The sequence below is a fragment of the Rousettus aegyptiacus genome, unplaced genomic scaffold (genome assembly GCF_014176215.1).
Source record: "Rousettus aegyptiacus isolate mRouAeg1 unplaced genomic scaffold, mRouAeg1.p scaffold_m13_p_13, whole genome shotgun sequence".
NCBI lineage: Eukaryota > Metazoa > Chordata > Mammalia > Chiroptera > Pteropodidae > Rousettus > Rousettus aegyptiacus.
This window is the reverse complement of record NW_023416288.1, coordinates 3,858,002-3,877,721: the sequence shown is the minus strand read 5'-3', so window position 1 is coordinate 3,877,721 and position 19,720 is coordinate 3,858,002. Positions and strand designations below refer to the sequence as shown.

The window sequence follows — 19,720 nt, the reverse complement described above, 5'->3', positions numbered from 1 at the left end:
TTATCACTTTCCCTCTTAATGCAAGGTCTAGCCACTCCAAGTTTTTCTTTTAATTCCTAAACATAGCCAGTCTGAAACCTCCTTCAGGTATGCTATGCCCCACCTTTCACAGACCTTCGGCTAACTAATTCCCACTCATCCATCGCATCTATGCTCAATACCACGTTCTCAGAAAAGCCTTTCCTAACTTCATCCCATTTACTCTAGACTAGATCTGGTTTCTGTCATACCCTTTCCCAGCACTCCTACTAGCTCTTAGCAAGATTTACTATTACATTTTTATATGGTCATTTAAATAGTCTCCCATTTAATCAGTGTTGATGAGTGGTTCTCAAACTTTAGTGTGTATCAAAATCACCTGGAGTATTTTTAAAAAGTGATCACTGGGTCCCAACCTTGGAGTATGTGATTCATTAAATCTAGAGAAGTCCTAGAACTCTGTACTTACAAGTTTCCAGTGATACTGATGTTGCTGGACCTTGGACTAACCTAGTACAGTGAGTCTCAGCCCTGGATAGATATTATAATCAACTGGAGAGCTTTAAAATTTCCAGTGCTCAAGCGCCACTCCAACATGTTTTAATTTAATTGAGTTAACATAGAACCCAGGACATCTTATCCCAAATATTGCATTCTTATACAAAAAAAAAAAAAAAAAACACAATTATTTATCTAAAATTCAAATTTTACCAGATCTCTTGTAAATTTTCATTTGTCAAATCTAGCAACCCTACTTGTGGGTCCTACTGTAACATAAGAAGTAGTATGCCATATATGCTATGTACGCATATATGATTGCAAGTGACCTTTCACTGCTACAGAGCACAAAAAGGGGGGGGGGCTAAAAGAAGTAGAGTTTTTGGACCTAAGAGAAATTTTTTCTTAAGGATTAGACCTCAGAAGTAGCTACCAACTGTTTATAAAGCCTTATCTAGGATCTTTTAAGATAGGGCAAATTCTCAATGTCAAATAATTTAACATGATGATTAAATGACTTCCAGGTTCCTTTAGGCCCTGAGGCTGTGAACCTCATCTGGGGCCAGCAGGGTGACAATGCAGCATCAACATTATTGCTCTTAAATCAATCCATGAATCACCTTGGCAGAGCTACTGCTAGGATCGGACAGTCCTAGCTACTGCTAGGAGGTACCCTTTCATATGTCAAAAATAGCAAAAATTATTTAGTAAATACCCCAGAAAAAAATAAAACACGTTGAACACAGGCCACCTTTGATAATGAAATTCTATCGTCTTGCATCAATAGAGGAAGTCCTCTGCAGTTTTCCAGTTTTAGAGTAAGATCTGTGATTTCATGTCTCACATAAACTGATATATTAAATTTACATTTTTTATGCTTAAAAAGGTCTACTTAAAAAGGTCCAGTTTGACATGTGTACCACATTATGGGCAAAGTAGAGATTACCAAATTGAGAGTCCTCTGGGATCTGTGACTATCATGTAGCTTTCTGCCTCTCCACATAAGTAACCGGCCAAGTCAGACAGACTCCTTTTAAGTGTCTTAAATATTAAATTGTATTATTTTATGACTACTCATACAATTCAATCATTTAAACAATAATTACTATCTTCCACCTGTAGTACTGCATGCTTACTTGCCAAACTTATCAAGATAAGGGGTTAGGAACTGTTTATAAAAACAGTATACTGAATAATTGCATGGGCATCAGAGTGAATTCCAGTTCCAGCAACCTAAATTACAGAAGAGAAATTTACTTAACATCACGGGACCAACTGTAATAGTGGCAGGAGTTGGAGAGAGGGATCTAGAGCATCATATCGGCTCATGGCTGGCTGCCCATTTACATGATTTATTTCAATTCACCCAACTTCAAGCAAATACACAAAAATTGCTTCATATTATTTCTGAAATAATAAATGGTTAATACTTTTTAAACAGATTATTTCAAAAACAAAACTTTTAACTGTATGAAATATTGACAATTATTGATTTCTTATGTCAGGATAGCTTACCAAATCCAAAAGCATTGGACCCTCCAATGCTCTGTGAAGCCTGAGCACTTGTAGATGTGTATAGTCCTGTCACCAGCAAGCCATCAAAAAAGGTGCTTGTTGAAATTGTCACTGAAATACAAGGGGGAAAAACTCAATTAATACAGTCAAAACAGTGAGATACACTTCTAAATTATCAGACGTCAAAACAAATTTTACTCATTTTAATAAATTATTTTTAAACTATCACTACTTAATATTTTCTTTATATGTATTACAAATTACATAAGAACAAAAATAAGCTCAGAACTCCAATGTCTATAATTGCTGGTCCTAAATTTAGTACTTCAGTCCTATCTTTCTGCATTCATTTGCACTTTCCCTAGCTATGTGCAAAATCATCTGAAAATAATGTGCTGAATAGTTTCCCCACCTCCACCACCATCCCTGAAGGCAGTCAAAGGCATTGCTGGAGTTTTGGCATTGTGATGAAACACGTTTTTAAAAAAGTATTCCATACTGTGGGAAACAATCTTACAATGGCTAAAAGAAGAACAGTGAGATGCACTGTATTTCTTATTGTGAGTCTACATTTCATAGATGAGTCCCCTGAAGTTTTTTGACAAAAGCAGACTAATTTGCATGAAGACAGTCATCCCTTTTCCTTCTGAGAACAAAAAAGGAAGACCGACCACTACATGCTTTAAGTTTTAGAATAGTCTACAAGAAGACTCTAAATGGTTTTATAACCAGAAAATCAGGATGTTCCTGGGAACAAAAGGATCGAATTAAATATGTCTGATGCAACTCAGGTTCAGCTTCTTAAAATTTTATCTTGTTCATCACCGTAAAAATTGATCATGATTTCCTCCTTGACATATTTTCTCTTGCATTGGTTTTATAAGATCAAGATTTTTCCACTTGTAGGAAGCAGCTGGGAGATGGTAATATTTTGGTAGTGCACAGAACAAGGCTATCCTCATGTTTGGTGGCAATAAGAAGAGTCACACTGACTGATGAGAATGCTTAAATTAAACTCCAAGAAATCTAGTGAGTACAGCAGAATGGTCTGAAACATCCATATTATAAAGCATAAAAGAAGACATACATATCATTAGAATAGCCTGATATCATGCTACCTCCAAAATGGTATTGGATCTTGAAGTAAATCGCCTTCACGTCCTTTAATAATAACTAACATTTTCAGTGCTGGCAGCTAAACTACATGTAAACCACTCAGCTGGGTACTGAGCTAAGTAAATAACATGTATTACCTCATTTCATCATCAAAACATCTCTATAAAAGGGGTACTATTGTTATTCCCAGGATACAAATGAGGAGTTTGTCACACAAAACAATTAAGAACCTTATCCAGGACTATCTGATACCATTTAAAAATTTTTAGTGTTATTTACTTGAATTTTCTCCCATTTTCTCTCTGCTCCCCCCAGATCCCAAAGTAGCAAAGTGGTCATGGCGAAACCCTTGTTTAATAACAACCTATTTCCGAGATGATTTATATGAAGAGTATTTGAAGAAAAGGAAAATGAAAGCTACAGTAGTCAATATCACTGCTATAAAGAGGAAGAAGGCCAAGGGTGGCCTGGCAATGACCCCACAGCATGGTGGATAAAGCCCTAGGCTAGGTAAGAGATGAGATCTGCATACTGGGCACTCATCTGCTGCTACCTGTTATTGAGCAAAACCACTTTATCTCTCAGCGTCTAAATTTCCTCATCTACAGATTCATACCCTAATCGTGAGCCCCGTTTTGTTTACCCACATTTCCACAATGGATTCTACTGATGCCTCCATCCTTTGGTTCATTGAGTTAATCCTAAGGTAAAAAGTGCTTAAATTGCTTCTGTGCCCACATCCAGTGGGGTTTAGAATTTACTTTCTGTTTAATTGGCTATACTGACCACTGGACTCTAATGCTGTATGTCTCAAGTCATCCCTCATGGTAAATCAGACCCAACTTGTAGTTTCTCACTATGGACCTATGGGACCCTGTTTTTATTCACTTTCTCGCAATCCAGTCCACTCTAGTCCAGTAAGATGGCAGCAGTGCTGTATTAATGCATATAACATAACCCCTGTGGACTCTTCTTCATTTCTTATTCTTCTACTCTGGTTCCTATTTCCAAGATTCTAAAAAGTATAAGGGTTTTATGGATTTGGGGATGAAGGAAGCCTGAATTTGAGTTTCACCTCTCTCTACCTCTGATCAGTCTCAGATTCTTCATTTACAAAGGGAATGATAATATTATCAGATTTACTGCAAGAACTAAAAGAAATATATCATCTCTCTATCAATGTATCTATCTCCTTAACACACTATCATGCATATAATACCTAATCAATAAAAGTTAGTTCCCTTTCCCAGCCCTCTCTCAGATCTTGAAACCCCGACTTACTCTTCCCTTCCTTAAAACTGGAGAGCTCCTGGCACCTGCTTCACAATCAGATGCCTGCTTATATCCAATCATCAAGCTGCCCACGTCTGAATCCTGCTGCCTGTTAGGATTCTCCACCTACGCTCCCCACCTACTACTTCATTTCTGACCACCCACATCAAGTCTGAGCTGTGACCTCTTGAGCCCAAGACAAGTGGCATCCCCAGCTTATTAATTTGCCCTTCCATCTGCTCAATGTAATTTAAAACAGAATGTCAACGTTCTTGAAGAAAGGGCTGAGAAAGAGAAGCATGTGTGAAAGGTTTCAGCCTTTCCTGAGAGTTATCCAGTTCTGTTCTCAAACAGCTATTCTCCTCACAGCAAAACAAAACCCCTGCATGTCCACCATGACAACTGATAAATTCAATTTACTGACAGTTTATACATATCTAGTGATGTTTCAATTCCTTACAGATGTGCACCTAGGAAGCTGCCTGCCATGACCTGTAACTCATTTGGATACTGAGCATGACCAAGGTCTGCTGTGCCCTTTAGATGTCCACCCAGGCTGTTAATCCCTTGCCAGACCTCCATTCTCATCTGCTACCCAGTCCCTCTCCAGTTCCAGAGGATGAAGCTAATTCTGATCTTAACTCCTCCACACACCATAATGCCTGCTTCAAATCAGTTCTCTTCTTTACATAGTTCTTGGGTGCTGAAGCAGCAAGGTCTAGTGAAAACATCGCAGAAATAAAAGAACTGGACTTTATTTCCAACATTATGTATTTGCTATGATAGATTGGGCATGCTATTCTTTCTGTTTGGTTCTATTCCTGTCAGTGGTAACCTCACGGCCAGGTGGACTTAAATGTAAGAGAAATGATGTCTAAATATTGAGTGTCTCCAAAAAAAAAAAAAAAAAGTAATTACTAAGAAAAACACTTATTAATTTTAGAGTCTCTTGGCTTTAAATACCATCCATATGCTATTCCCAAGACTCTATCCCCAGTCCAGAGCTCTTTATATATCTTTCTATTTATACTCTAGATTATATCGAGCTACTCTTCAACATCCCCACATGAATGCCAAAAGATATCTCAACTTCAACATGACTGAAACTGAACCCCCAACCCATCCCCCCAAACCTGCTTCTGCTGCAGCCTTCCCCAACTCAGGTGATGGCAGCACCATCTTTCTTGCTGCTCAGGATAAAAACCTGAGTCAACTTTGGAATCACCTCCCCCTATACCCTGAATCTAGCCAATCAGTAAATCCTGTTGGCTCTGCTTTCCCATCATATTCAGAATCTGACCACTTACCACCGTGTTCTGAGCTACCATCATGTCTCCCATGGATTATTTCATCAGACATTGTTCTAGTCTCCCTCATTCTACTCTCCTCCCATTAGTCTATTCTCAGTATGAGTCAAAGGAATTCTTTTACTTTTTTTCAGCTTTCACTTTTTTAAAATTTATTATTTTTATTATGGTGATATTAGTTAATGAAATCCAGTAAGTTTCAGGTGTACAATTCAACAGTAAGGCATATATATATTGCATTGTGTTCATAGGAATTCTTTTAAAATATACATCAGATCATGTCACTCCTCTGCTTACAACTTTCCAATGCTCTAAATCAAAGTCTTTACAGAGGTCTACAAGGAGGTCCTATGTGATCTGCCTCCATTTCTCCTCTGTTCCCATCTTCTTCTGCTCCCTCCTGGCTCACTCCACTCCAGCCACACCAGCCTCTGTGCTGTTGCTGATATGCCAAGCTTTTGCACTAGCCCATTCCTCTGCCTTGGACTCCTCCGGGTACCTGAAGGGTCAATTCCCTCACCTCTTTCAAGTCTTAGCTCAAACTTCTCTCAATGAGGCTTGCCTTAACCATACTATTTAGAACTGTGAACAGCCCATCTCCTTGTACCCACAATTCCCACATTCCCAATGTCCCATACTTAGATCTCCTCCCCTATTTTTCTATAAGTAATTATCATCTTCTAACACATTATGCTGATATGGTTACTTGAAATGTTTCTTTTTTACGTTTATTATCAGTCTCATTCTACAGAATATAAACTCCATCAATTTGGGTATCTTAAATGTTTTTGTTTGGTAATATATCTCAAGTGTCTGAAACAATTCCTGACACTTTAGGTGTTCAATAAATATCCATTAAAATATTTATTAAGTGATAACTCATACAAAAGAGGTACATGGTTGTCTTATCTTCAACTTATTTCCAGAGGAAAAGCGTGTTATGAATTCTCGACTGATTTCCACTTGGAAAAGCCACATGGAAAGAAAAGAAGACAGGAAAGTTGTCTATTTATATATTTAAAATGTTTTCTAGAGAGCAAGGCAAATCAATGCAGAGACCTAGAGTCTAGCCAAAGACATCTGCAAAAACAGCAGACGGACTTAGTAAGTATATATACATTCTCACAGGCTATATGTTTACACAAACCATCTAAAGAAAAAGTTCCCTGTTCAAAGCTAATTGATTATAATCTATTTCTCTACTTGCTAGAGTTGAGATTTTAAGTATTTTTTAAGGGAAAACTATTTGCATTTGTAAAGCTGTTACCCTCTCAACACTGAAACAAGCATTCCTTTTCCTCCTTTAAACAGATGTAATGCATAATCCATATGTGAACTGGTGACCGGTTTCTTTTAAGAAAGAGGAAATGTTGCCCAGACTCCATGGGATGCAAAACATATCTTTCTGATCACCAGGTTCCCTTTTACTCAAAAAGATAGTGGGTTCAATTTCTGTATTTAAAAAAACACCTGACATAGTTCGAACTCCCTGATAGTTTGTACTCACACTTCTGAATACAACATTATTTTAATATGAATACGAACTAGAAGGACAAATTAACAATTTTCATGGTTACCATGTTATTTGGCCATTGATGCAGGTGATTAACTAAAGACAGAGATATCTATTGCTTACTATTTTAAATAAACTCTACATGAATCATAGAATTTTCTGTATATGTGTGTAGATACTCATTTGCACAACGTAAAATACAGTCTTAATTCCCAATATAGACATCTTTGTAAGTTTTTGATACTCTCAGAATATTATAGTCTCAAACGACATAAATTTAAAATGTTCCCATGCTAATGTCATTTAAAAATATTTCTTTTAAATATATTTTATGAAACTCTCTTTGCATAAATAGAAGTTATAGTTAAAAGACATAAACTAGGGTATATTAAGATAGGGGAAAAGTGCACAAAATTTTGGTATTTGAACTACTTTTAAGATAAACAACTGTTAGGACTACTCGTGTCTGATAACTAGCCCAGTTAATAAACAAACCTTTCATTCTCTATTCAAGGTTATCAGCCATATGCTCAAACTAATGCTAAGATGGGGAACAAATAATATTTAGAAAGTGTCAATTCATTTTCGAAGAAATTTGTTATAAAATATGAATAACTGCTGAATCTAGGTGGTACACATACAGGTATTTGTTGTGCTAGTCTTTTTACTTTCTTTTTTTTAAAAAAAATCATATTAAAAAGTTGAGGGAAGAAAGAAATTTATCATAAATATACTTATCACAAATGCACTTAGGATGAGCAAACTAACTCAAACAATAAAATGCACTAGAAAGTACATAATACATTCAGACTTTAAGAACTAAGCAACTCCCCCCCATATGTGTATAAATACATAACCTTCTATGAGCCAAGAACTGTGTTAGCACTATAATTTGCATTTTATTAACTAGAAAGGCAAAAACAGATATTTAAAAGAACTAGTTCCTTATTGCATATGTTTATAAACTCTATCTGACTTCTTAGCAATTCTAGCTATTTTAAACAAAGTAAAATGTATCACCACCATGGGATAAGATCCACCAGTTATCCATTTCAGACATCAAAGATTTATGTAAAATCATTAAAAAATAATTTAACAAATTTAAATAGGCACTTACTTTAACTATTCAGTTTGCCATATGGTCTAATTCTATTCATGGTTTTACAAATTTTCATGATAAATTTATAAAATTCTTCTCCAGGGGACCTTTTTTCTTGAGTCAATTTTTATATCTTTTATATTTTTGCATTAAAATGCTATGGAGAAAACTAGCTACTTTAATTATAGGAAAAAAAAGCAATATCCATATTATGGATTGCAAGTAGAATTTTGAACTTAACAGTACATTTTAAGGGGAGAAATAAAGCATGTATATTACTTATAATCAGAAAGCAAGTGTGTCTTATCAGATCACATCATTCCCTTATCAATAAACATCTCTAGCTTCCTATCATACACAGATTAAAATCCTGTCTTCAGTGCAGTTTCAAAGACCTTCTAGTTGTGGCCAGAATTAATCTCTTCAGTCAAATTTCCCTATTTTACCTGAAAACATCCTTTGATCCAATTAAAGCAGAACATGTTCTTTACTTCCTTGTCTCCTTATCTTTTCTTTAAAAAGCACTCTCACCCAGAATGACTTCCCATTTCCTTTTGTTACAATCCTATGCATTCTTCAGGCACAGGCTCAAATGTCATCTCTCTCACAAAGTCTTTTCTGACCTGGGGAAAGCCACCTCACAGCCCACCTCAGTGGTCCCAGAGCTTTCAGAAACTGTGGGATACTTGATGACACTCTACTTCCTCAGAGCTTGGCTCAGAGGAGGAGCTCAATCAATGTTTGTTGAATTCAACCATCCAGAAACATTTGTTACAACATAACATAAAAATAAAGTTAAATATAACTGAGACAATAGTGTAGTCAATGTAACTAAAATGGTGAAATCTAATATCTCTTCTACAGGGGATAAAAACAGTGTTATTCATAGAAGTATGTGAAAAATAAAGGTTTCTCCTGAAAGAAAACAAAAAAAATGAAAATTAATTTCAAAAGATAAAAATTACAGTACTCAAAAATTAGAAATGTCAGAGGAAATTTTGGTTGAACTTTATATTTAATCATAATAGTGTTTCTTTTGCATAAATATACTTTGTGGGAAAATATATACACATATTTTATGTACATACCAAATTAATCTTCCAATAATTTTGTCACCAAGACACCTTTACAACTATTCTCATTCTGAAGCTTCTCTGCTACTTCCTCAAATGAAAAATAAAAAGGCATCAAAAAGCTGAGGAGGTTGTACATATCTCTCCCACATCTGTGTTAAATTGGCAATGGGCTTAAATTAACACCAGGAGTCTATGAATATGGATTGCTGGGTTGTGACAGCAAAATGAAAACATGATGTAGTGACACAATTCAATTCTTATCAGTGGCTCAAAGAGCACCTCTGTCTTGAAATGACTAATTATAGAGTCAGTTATAATCTATTACAGCTTCTATTAACTGTTCCCAACAAGACCCTAATACTATTCTTGCAGAAAATCACTATAAGATGAAAGTCTGGAAGAAAATAAATTTAGGCATTTAATGCTGTTGCATTTCATCCTAAAGCTCCCAGCCTACAAATGCTCTACGGTCCATTAAATTTTGATCACTTCAAGCATATTCCATTACTGCTTTATACAAAAGACCTTTAATATGTGCAGAAATGGAAACATAATACTCAAAATGATGTTTCCATCTTTTTCAAGATGACAAACATCGAAGGATAGCAAATTGAAAAAATGTTGATATTAAGTATTAGTAATGATGCATCAATTGCAGAGTTTCCATTTATTTTTTATATATTTTGAAAATGAAAAACACTAGCAGAACTAATATTGCCTTATGAATAGAAACTCATTTGCCTTTTGAAGACAGAACAGATAAAATAGCCTGAGGAGCAAACATATTACTCTGAAACTGAAATAAACTGAGTTTATTTGCTACAAAATTTCATCAACATGGTATGTTCAACTACTGATTCTCCTTTACAGTGTCACTAGTTCTGTGTACCAAATAGGGACCATCTAAAAACACATTATAATTTACATTCAAAACCTTTATAAGGGATGATCCCTGAACACTCATTATATACGTTAATTCCATTATGATATGGTTTTATGTGTTTTTCAAATATTAAGCCAAGTATTTCATTAATAACATACCCAAACCAACAACAGCCAATTAAAAAAAAAAAAAGTAACTATGTTAAAGAAATGACTGAAGGTCAAGATTCACTAAGGGAAGGCATGAATCTATAGAAGTGGATTAAATACAGAGATCTAAAAAAATTAGACCAAGACAAATGGACTCCAGTTAGACTTTTGTGAGGGATAAAGAGAGATCACCATTCCTTACCTATTTATTCTAACAACTACCCCAAAGGGGCATAATGAGGAAGGAGATGGCTGCTCACTTGGCATAGTAGCTTCTTGTAGTTCTCCAGAGAAGCACTGCTAAATGAACAACAAGCATCCTTTCCTGCTTCCCTGTGTCTTTGATGGCTGACCTAGGTCATCTCTAAGAGCTCTTTACCCTCAGATTTAATATACTCCTCCACAATAATAACTAAACAATACTGTGGTACCTTTTGTAGGAATTAACTTATTTAAAACTTTCAATATTCCTATGAAATAAATACTATTATTATACTCTTTTACCAATGAGAAAGCTGAAACAAAGGGGTGGGGGTTAAGTAACTTGCCTGAAGGCACATGTAAAAAATTACTCTAAGGAATGAAAGCCACGCTTCTCATCCTAGACAGACTGCCTTAAATACAACAGCCTCCATTTCCTGGACGTCCTGAGAGGATAGGAGGAGCTCAGTCTTCTCTCGGAAGGCAGTGGCACCATGGTACTTCCAAGCCCAAGTATATGAATGTCTCCTGGGAGTATGCCCAGCACACTAATCTGTAAAATGCATTTAACCTGATGTCTGCTGCACCAATCATTATCACAGCCCTTTATTACTTTTATTGTTACTCCTCTTTTTTCATTTTATGTGATTTTTGTACTATTCCTTGGGGGATAAAGAAGGCAGAAAAGAACAGGGAGGACTAAATGCAGTATGATGGAAGACAAAGCTGAAGATCAAAATAATAAGGTCAAAAGAGCCCTGGATTAGCCCACTTCTGAAAGCAGGAGGAGAATGTCCTTCCTACAATCGTCTCCACCTAAAAAGACAGAGCATGATCTGGGAATTGTGACAGGTACAGGAGATCCATTATATGCAAAATTTAATGATGTGTTAAAATATTTCCCAGGGTCTGTAAAAATGTTCTTCGCTGGCTGGAGCAGGGATCCAGCATCTCTGTGGAAGCCAATTATATTTATTACAGATTCAAAGATTCAGATTTAAACCAAACATAGTCTCTAAGTCTTATCTTCTGGCACCACCAGTAATAATAGGAGAGCCACTGAGATTTTCTCCTACATTTAAATTCTTCTTAGGAGATAAAACAGATGCAATCAAATATGTTTTTAAATTTATTTTGAAATTAAGCCTTTTGGAAGTATGTTTAAATGACAGTGTTTGGTGAATGTAAATAAATGTGAAGTAATTCTTCCTGTTTTTCCATCCCTCCACATTGCCTTTCTTTATTCTTTATTGATCGGTTTCTCTCTCTCTCTCTCTCTCTCTCTCTCTCTCTCTCTCTCTCTCTCTCTCTCTCACTCTCTCTCTCTCTCTCTCTCTCTCTCTCTCACACACACACACACACACACACACACACACACACACACACACACACATACACACCTTACCACATAGTCCCATACATATACATTTAGCATTTCTGGGCACATTAATCTTTGGGGTAAAGTATATCTCATTCAGGTGAAATCCTTTTCTGAGGTTTGAAGGTCTATGTTAGAATAAGCACCTGATATGTGATCCTGAACAATATTTTGATTGTCTAATCTATGTTAAACATAATTACTGAACTAGTGATCTTGACTATAAAGAAGACAAATTTATTTTATAATGCTCTACCCTACTTTTAGTCCCAATTACAGTTAAAATAGTAATGATTTTTTTCAACCACTTTTGGTTTTCATAATGTAATTCTTGCTTTTAAAAAAATTTCTACGATAATGGTAAAATTGTTTAGTTTCTAGAACCAAAAATATTTATTTTTCTTTATAAATGACACTTTTATTATTATTTAGAGAACTGTAGCCAAGAGTTAGTGGTATTTTTGAATTAACCTCTGACCTTATTTTTCATGTGTTACTTTTATATGAGGTTGGATGATACTCATACATGAAAATTTCATATTGTTGGCCCTGCTCTTGATAAATTATTAAAGTGATGTGAATAGGAATGTGGTGTTCAGGTTTTCAGCAATTTTTATCCTTTGTTCTTTCTTTTATTAAAAGAAAAACTATTCTGTCTACAACTCCTCACAACTTTTTAAAATTTAAGCAAGGATTAGCCTTAAAAGTAAACATTTGGGGAGATTTATTACCCCTAGACTTCTTAAAGAAGTTATAAGAATTTTCTTTTCTTTGACACATGGACGTTAATTAAGCTTTTCTAGGTTGAGAAAAATAAGCCTAGCTCTCATAAGCACATACACAGGTAAACATATTGCAATCGAATGAACAGATGCCTAGAGAAAAAAATACCTGTATAATTTTTCCCCAACATAATCAGGTGTTTAAAGCCTTTACACAATCAAAAAGGCCTGCAGTTGTTTTGCTTTTATTACGCTTTCATGGATTTTTTCTTTAACAGAAAATGCCTCCAATTCCTTGAATATGTGATTTTGACAAAAGTAACTAAAGAAAATCTGAGTGCATGTGACAAATCACAGGATGACTCCTAATAGTGGCCCCAAGTTGTTCAAAAAATTAACATTTGCTTTTGTTTGTAGGTTTGGTTTGATAATACATTATTATAAATTTTCAAAAGATTTTCGTATTTCCAAAACTATGTACTTGTATAAGAACATGCCAAGGGTGACATTGCTGGCACTCATGTATATGTCATATATCCCTATATGTTATGTGACAGAGATATATCTGCTATGTTTGTAAACTAAATGGATAGTAATAATTGATAGAACCTCTAATATACATGGTTAAACTGCATGTAGCTGTAAAAATATTTTAATTTTTTCTAAAAGGATTTTTCCATCGTAATCTCATTTGGCACTTCATTTCTATATTTTTAACTAATTATAAGCAACTGTGCTAAAAACCAAAGACTCATTTAAGTACATATTGAGTAAATTACAAATATGGCATACATATGATTAAACTATAAAATTCTAACTTATATGGGAAAAATATAAAATACTCATTTACTTTGTGGTCAGACCTAATGTGTGTGTGTGCACCTCGCTCAACTCATTCTTTCATTAAACAAATATTTATAAGGTGCTACTAGTTGATACTGGTGATAGAATGTGAACCATCTGTATGTTTATTAAAATAACATTTGAATAAGTGTTCCTGCCCCTTTTTAGAGAAATCCTTATTCCATATTTCAAAATCCCGTCCATAAACTGCAAAATTGCTAAGAGTGAAATTCACAAAATAATGTCAAGTAAATGATGCAACAAAATTCTCAGGTACAGGCACAGCTAGCTGCTCCTCTCATAAGCTACAACTAAATGCTCTTCCAAAATTCTTACATAAGAATAAAAGTTTTTATATAAGAATAACCACTAAATAAGAATATAACTTAAACGACATTTATATTGATGGATAGCATCTGTTATTTGATAAATTATAAAAGAAGGAATAAATGCACAGCTAATTGATATAACATCAAATTATAATTACATATATTTCTATGTGTAAAATGAAAAATATCACACTGTATTTTACATGATATTTAGTACAAAATTCCTTATCGTTTAATTTGCATTTTCAATATAACCATAAGACAATTTTTCCAAGGATAAAGAACTCCAGGTGTGAATAATTATCAGGAAATGTCTTGAGGCTTAGGAATATAGGAAAAAGTTAACTGATTAGTTATGTGAAAATTGTTTAAATGAAAAGAGTTTGCAAAGGACAAAATATGCTTTGCACCTGTGGTATTCTTTATTTTCTGGTACAGGATTTCTAAGCAACCTTAATCTAGCCCTCGCACGTACTTGTTTTCTATTTGTTGATATTTTTTGAGAAAATTTGCCTAAATTCTTAAAATGAAGACTAGCCATCAAAAACTAGAGTTGGATGAAAGGCAAACTTGCAAACAGATACATTTTTATAAACTCGTACATCATATTTGTAAGTATTTGTATATACAGAAATGTTTATCTAAGATAGAATTCCAAGCAGAATTTAAAATACCAGTTACAATATCTATTCAATACAGAAGGACTCATTCTACACGTGCTAACCTGATAAATAAAATTACGACTCTTTAGTCAAATAATGAATATTATTTGATATGATATAGCTGGTAGACATATCAGCCAAAGTAAGTCCTCCCAAAGATTATTTTACCTTTTTTAACTAAAACTTTCAATAGCCCAAGTAGTTAAAATTCATATTCCTAGGTCTCCCCCTCTCCCAACCCCCCTCCTTCAGTAATTCTGATTCTGTAGGATTGGGAAAGCCCAGGAATTAACATGTTTAACAAATGTCCATCTCAGGTAAATTTTGTGTAGGTAGTCTTGGGTTAAACCAATTACAGCAATATGAAAAGCTACAGATTGATACCTCATGGGAAACAGAATTTCCAATGAAGGCTATTCATAGGACTAAAAATTATAATCGAATTGAATTGAAACTACATTAAGAATTCCACTACAGTAAAAGCCATTTTGCCTTGTATTATACTGCAGTCTCCTCCTAGTGCAAATGGTGTTAACAAGAAGAGGATATAATGAGACACCTTTTCTTAGGATACCTCATGTGTGCCAGTGAATTTTCTTTGACTAATGAGGACTGAAATAAATCCAAAATGAAGATGAGCAGCCCAGGTTGCAGCAGATGCAGGGTGAACACTAAACAGCAATATCAGAGCCTGTGGTTTTTGTTTTGTTTTGTTTTTTGGCAAAAGGAAACCACTATATGTCCTGACTGTGAAATAATAACAAGAAATGAAGCTGCTTCCTGAATTTCACAGGTATACCGTTAAAGAACATTTACCCAATGTTACATACGTTATAAATTCAATACCCTTCCCACCCCCTCCCCAAATAAAAGTGGAGGTGAGGGAGTAAAATTAAGTTAGCATATCTTGCGGGGAATCCTTCTAGAAATTCTAATAACCTAACAGCAATCAAAAAAGATTGCTGTTAGGTTATTAGAATTTCTAGAATTTACTAATCAACTGCATCAAGTTAAATGGCCTGTGGTTGCTGAAATCTTCATCATCATAAGTAACTGTACTAATCGGGTGATCGCTTCATAAGTTGTATATCTAATCACTATGTTGTACTCCTGAAACAAATAAAATATTATATGTCAGCTGTAATTGAAAAATAAATTTAAAAAAATAGTTGTACTACTTCTGTTATCCATGAAACAAAGAAACAGTGGTTCGATAACCACATTCTTCACTATCACAGCTGGAGAACTGTACTCACTTCCCTGTCTAGGTAATCTCACAACCTCTTTATCTATCTTGAGCTTCAACTCTTCTCTAAAGGCACTTGCGCTCTACATTTTTCATCTTTAATGACTTTCTTGGTGGACAAGATAAAAACAGAATTTGGATGCATAGGCTTTACCACCATCCTCTAACATCATACAGTCGATTCCCATTTTTTGTGGGGTTGTGTTCTATAAGGCCACCATGAACACCGAATTAGCTATTACTGAACCCTCCTAAGGGACATATAGGGTTAGGTTCCATCGAGCCCCCAGTCACAACATTTTCATCAGCTCATCATTACATTACCTTGTCTTATGTGTATTTCTGTGTAATATATATTATCAATTAATGTTAAATGTTAATTTAATTAAGGCCAATAACACTATTAACTCATGCCTGACAAAGCTAATATAACACACATATTTTCTCTATGGAAGCTATTTAACGTAGGCATGATTGATTAAATCTTTGTCCGTTAGTGATTGAACTCAATCACCAGCCCCTCTCACCTTCCTGAAAGTCTAGGATGGAAATGAAAGTTCCACCCTCTAATCCCGTGGCTGACTCCTCTGGTGACCAGCCCCTATCCTTAGGTGCTTTCCAAAAATCACCTCATTAAAATAATAGCTCATCACTTAGAAAAGTCCTATGGTTTTAGGAACTCTGGGCCAGAAACAGGGACAAAGAATATACATTTCATATTATAAATTATAATATCATATTCCCCCTTCATTCAAGCCTTCATGCTTCCTTCCAAGCAAGAGAATTAAATATTTGTGTGTCTACATCAAATATCCCCTGGTAGTTATAAGCACCTTGGAACTAGTGACGTCTCATTCATCACATCCCTACACCACTAGTACCTAATAGATTAATAGCAAGTGTTAAGTGGATATGCTCTGCTTATAGTAGAATCTGAATTAGAATTAGGCGAATATGACTCATGTCCCTCATGATACTCTTATTTCACTGCCAGCTATGAAAAAGTATCTGTGCCTGCCATCTGGTTGGATGGTTTATTGCTGATTCTCACAGGATATCACACTTCTGCCCCTTCCCTTGATCCTATCCAAAAGTCCTCCAATATGCTTCTACCTTTCATACAGTGCTCCTCTCCTCCCTTTCACACAGCCTCCTCAGAAGTGGACCCTGAGGCAAGCAGAGAGAATACAAGCACAAAAGTGAAAAAAAAGTGATGCAGGAAAAGGAGGGCAGCCAATAAAAAGTATAACATAAAAGAAGCTATCATAGTGGGCAACTTAAACTTAATCTTGTGGAAAAACTTTGAGAAATAGTGTAAAACACCCACCTCAAAGTTATTCCCCTTGAGGATGAAGGGAACTGGAGTATTTATACACTGATTTCTGTCACTCACTGGTGAGGGCTGCTCCTGGGGGAGTTGGTTCCTGCCTGCAGTACAGTGGCTGGAGCAGAGCAACCTTCCAGAAAAAGTCCTCTGGCTCAGATGTGCAGATATTGCAGTTAGAAGCATGCTGGGGCACAATGAAATGGCAACGTTCAAGGATATGGGCAATGTTGTGCTGCTAAATGTTTAACAGCTGGTTCTCTGAGGCAAAAGGTCCCAAATACTAAATTGGGAAGACAAGCACAGCAGCACGGGTATTTTCCCCATAGAGATACAAGAGACATAAACAATAGTAAGAGGTATTAAAACAATTAGAAGTGGTGAACTTTGAGTCTTTGTTTTTAGTATAATTTATTTATTGATAATTTTACATAATTTAATTTTTAATAATTGCTGGTTAATTGGCTCGTGAAATTCCTGAAATTTTAACTAATAGCATTTGCGAGCTGATTAGATGTGGGATGGGACTAAAGCATCTGTTGCAGTGTCTGTTCTTTTGGAATAAAATATGCCCTTTCTATGCTGTATTTTAATCACGCATTTTATTTGACCTGTGGAGCAACAAGCGGAATTGCCTAAAAGTGCAGGTGGCCTGGAAGCTAGCTGGAGATGGCTCCTTCTTTCAGCAGGAGAGGCTGCACCCAGGTTCGGCTTCCCATAGAATAGGGGGGCTTCCTCTCCTTTGCGAGCTGCAATACTCCATGGGCCCCAAAGTTTCCAGAGGTTGAGCAGGTCAATTTCCAGAAAACTCTAGTTTCTAATAGGTTGGTCTTAAGCAGACTGATTATTCCCCTACTGACAGGGATGCTCTTTTTCACTTGCTCAGTAAAAAGGGAGAATCACAGGGGCAGGGAGAGTGCCTCAGACTTACACTAAGGGTTACGTAGCACCCTGGTCCCTGCCCTCTTGTCCTTGGGATGATAACCTCTTCTATTTGCAGCTCCTTGTCCTTTAAGTTCTCCCAATAACACCTACTTACTAATTCATACTATGACATTGTAGAATTTGTCCCAAACTCTTTCAGGACAGTTGGCAACTACAAAGGGACCCACCTCGCAGGATACTTACAAATCTCAATAATAGCTAGAAAATAAATTACTGTCTTGTATTAAAATTTCATATTCACTCTGTAAATCTTTCCACTGTGGTTCTTTCTACTTCACATCTGGTATCCTCCACAAAATCTTTTTTTTTTTTTTTCAGACTTATGTAGGCCTTTGTGTCCCACTCCCTCATATTCAGTGAGAATCGCATGCCTGCTAGATACTTTATTTATCTTCATGAAATATATTTTATCCTTTGCCAGGATCCCAGGATTCTCGTAGCTGAGGCCATTGCCAGAAACCTAAATCTCGTTTTTTCAATCCTTATCTATGTAGCAAGATGATCATATCCTATGTTCCCCTTTCTCTTCTAATTTCAGCTCCCAAAGACAGTCCAGCTTCCCAGCCTCAGAATCAAAACCTCCAAAGGTGACATGGAGGGTCCATGTAATCACTATGTTCATCAAGCACCTGGAGCTAAAATATATTGTGCCAACACATTGACAGACATCAGCACCTCCTCTTGTTGCTAGGCAACTATGCTCACTAGCAGTATAGGAGTATTCCTGTTATTCCACCTGGTGGTGGCAGCAACATTTATTTGCTGGCTTTGGGATCAGAATGGCTGACAGAAGCAGGAGAGGGCATTTTATTAACTTGGGATTACTATTACTCTAGAGACATTAAAGAGGGTTTAGGATGTATTGAGAAGATTGTCTACCTCATTTGCTCCTAGATAGATTCATAATTTTTAAAGAACAAACCTGGGAGGGACCTCATGCAGAACAGCATTTTAACCTATATATTTACCTAACCCTTTAACATATAACTAGTGGCTGAAATGCAAGGTTATACACATCTCCTATCACAGTGGCTATACAAGAAGAGAAAAGCCATTAGCATAACTAGTTTATTTCCCCAGCACAGGAACTGGCACAAAAGAGTGTTCAGTAAGTGTTTGGTTATAAGTTCATGAAACTTTCTGCATCCTAAGTATTTTGTTAAAGTACATTCCAAACTCCATAGTTACTGGTTTTTTGTGTGTGTTGATATATAATCATATTTTATAAGTAATCAAATATCCTCATCTTTTGCCTCCAAACTATTGCCTCTCTTCTTTCATTTCCGATTCATTCTTCAATCAATTCCATCTAGCTGCCACCTCAGACACTCCACTAGAACAACTCTCACTAATGTCACAAATAACCTCTATGTTGCCAGATCCAATGATATTGTTCCCATCTTACTCGACTCCTTTGTACCATTCTATTTTCTCTTCCTTTAACCTCTCTGAGCCTCATTTTTTTTTTGTTTTTCTCCAACATAACTGGAAATGCCTTTCAGTCCTATTTTGGCCAACCCTTCTCTAACCTCTAAAGAAATAAACTTTAAGGCTCTGTCCTAGCCCTCCCCACTTCTCATCCTCTTTCCTATGCCTAGGCAATCTCAGCATCTTCTGTCATCTACATGTCAATGGTTCCCTACTCTAAGCTCTAGCTTAGATC

At 35.8% G+C, this 19,720-nt stretch overlaps 1 protein-coding gene across 2 annotated transcripts in view; it reads right to left on the bottom strand.

Annotated features, from left to right (window-relative positions):
• Window positions 1–19,720, bottom strand: part of RELN (reelin) — a 456,216-nt gene that overhangs the window by 389,117 nt on the left and 47,379 nt on the right. For both annotated transcript variants that reach the window (XM_016145914.2, XM_016145915.2), the window contains exon 2: window positions 1,993–2,103. In XM_016145914.2, the coding sequence (XP_016001400.2) occupies window positions 1,993–2,103 (111 nt within the window). The remainder of the gene's footprint in view (window positions 1–1,992; window positions 2,104–19,720) is intronic.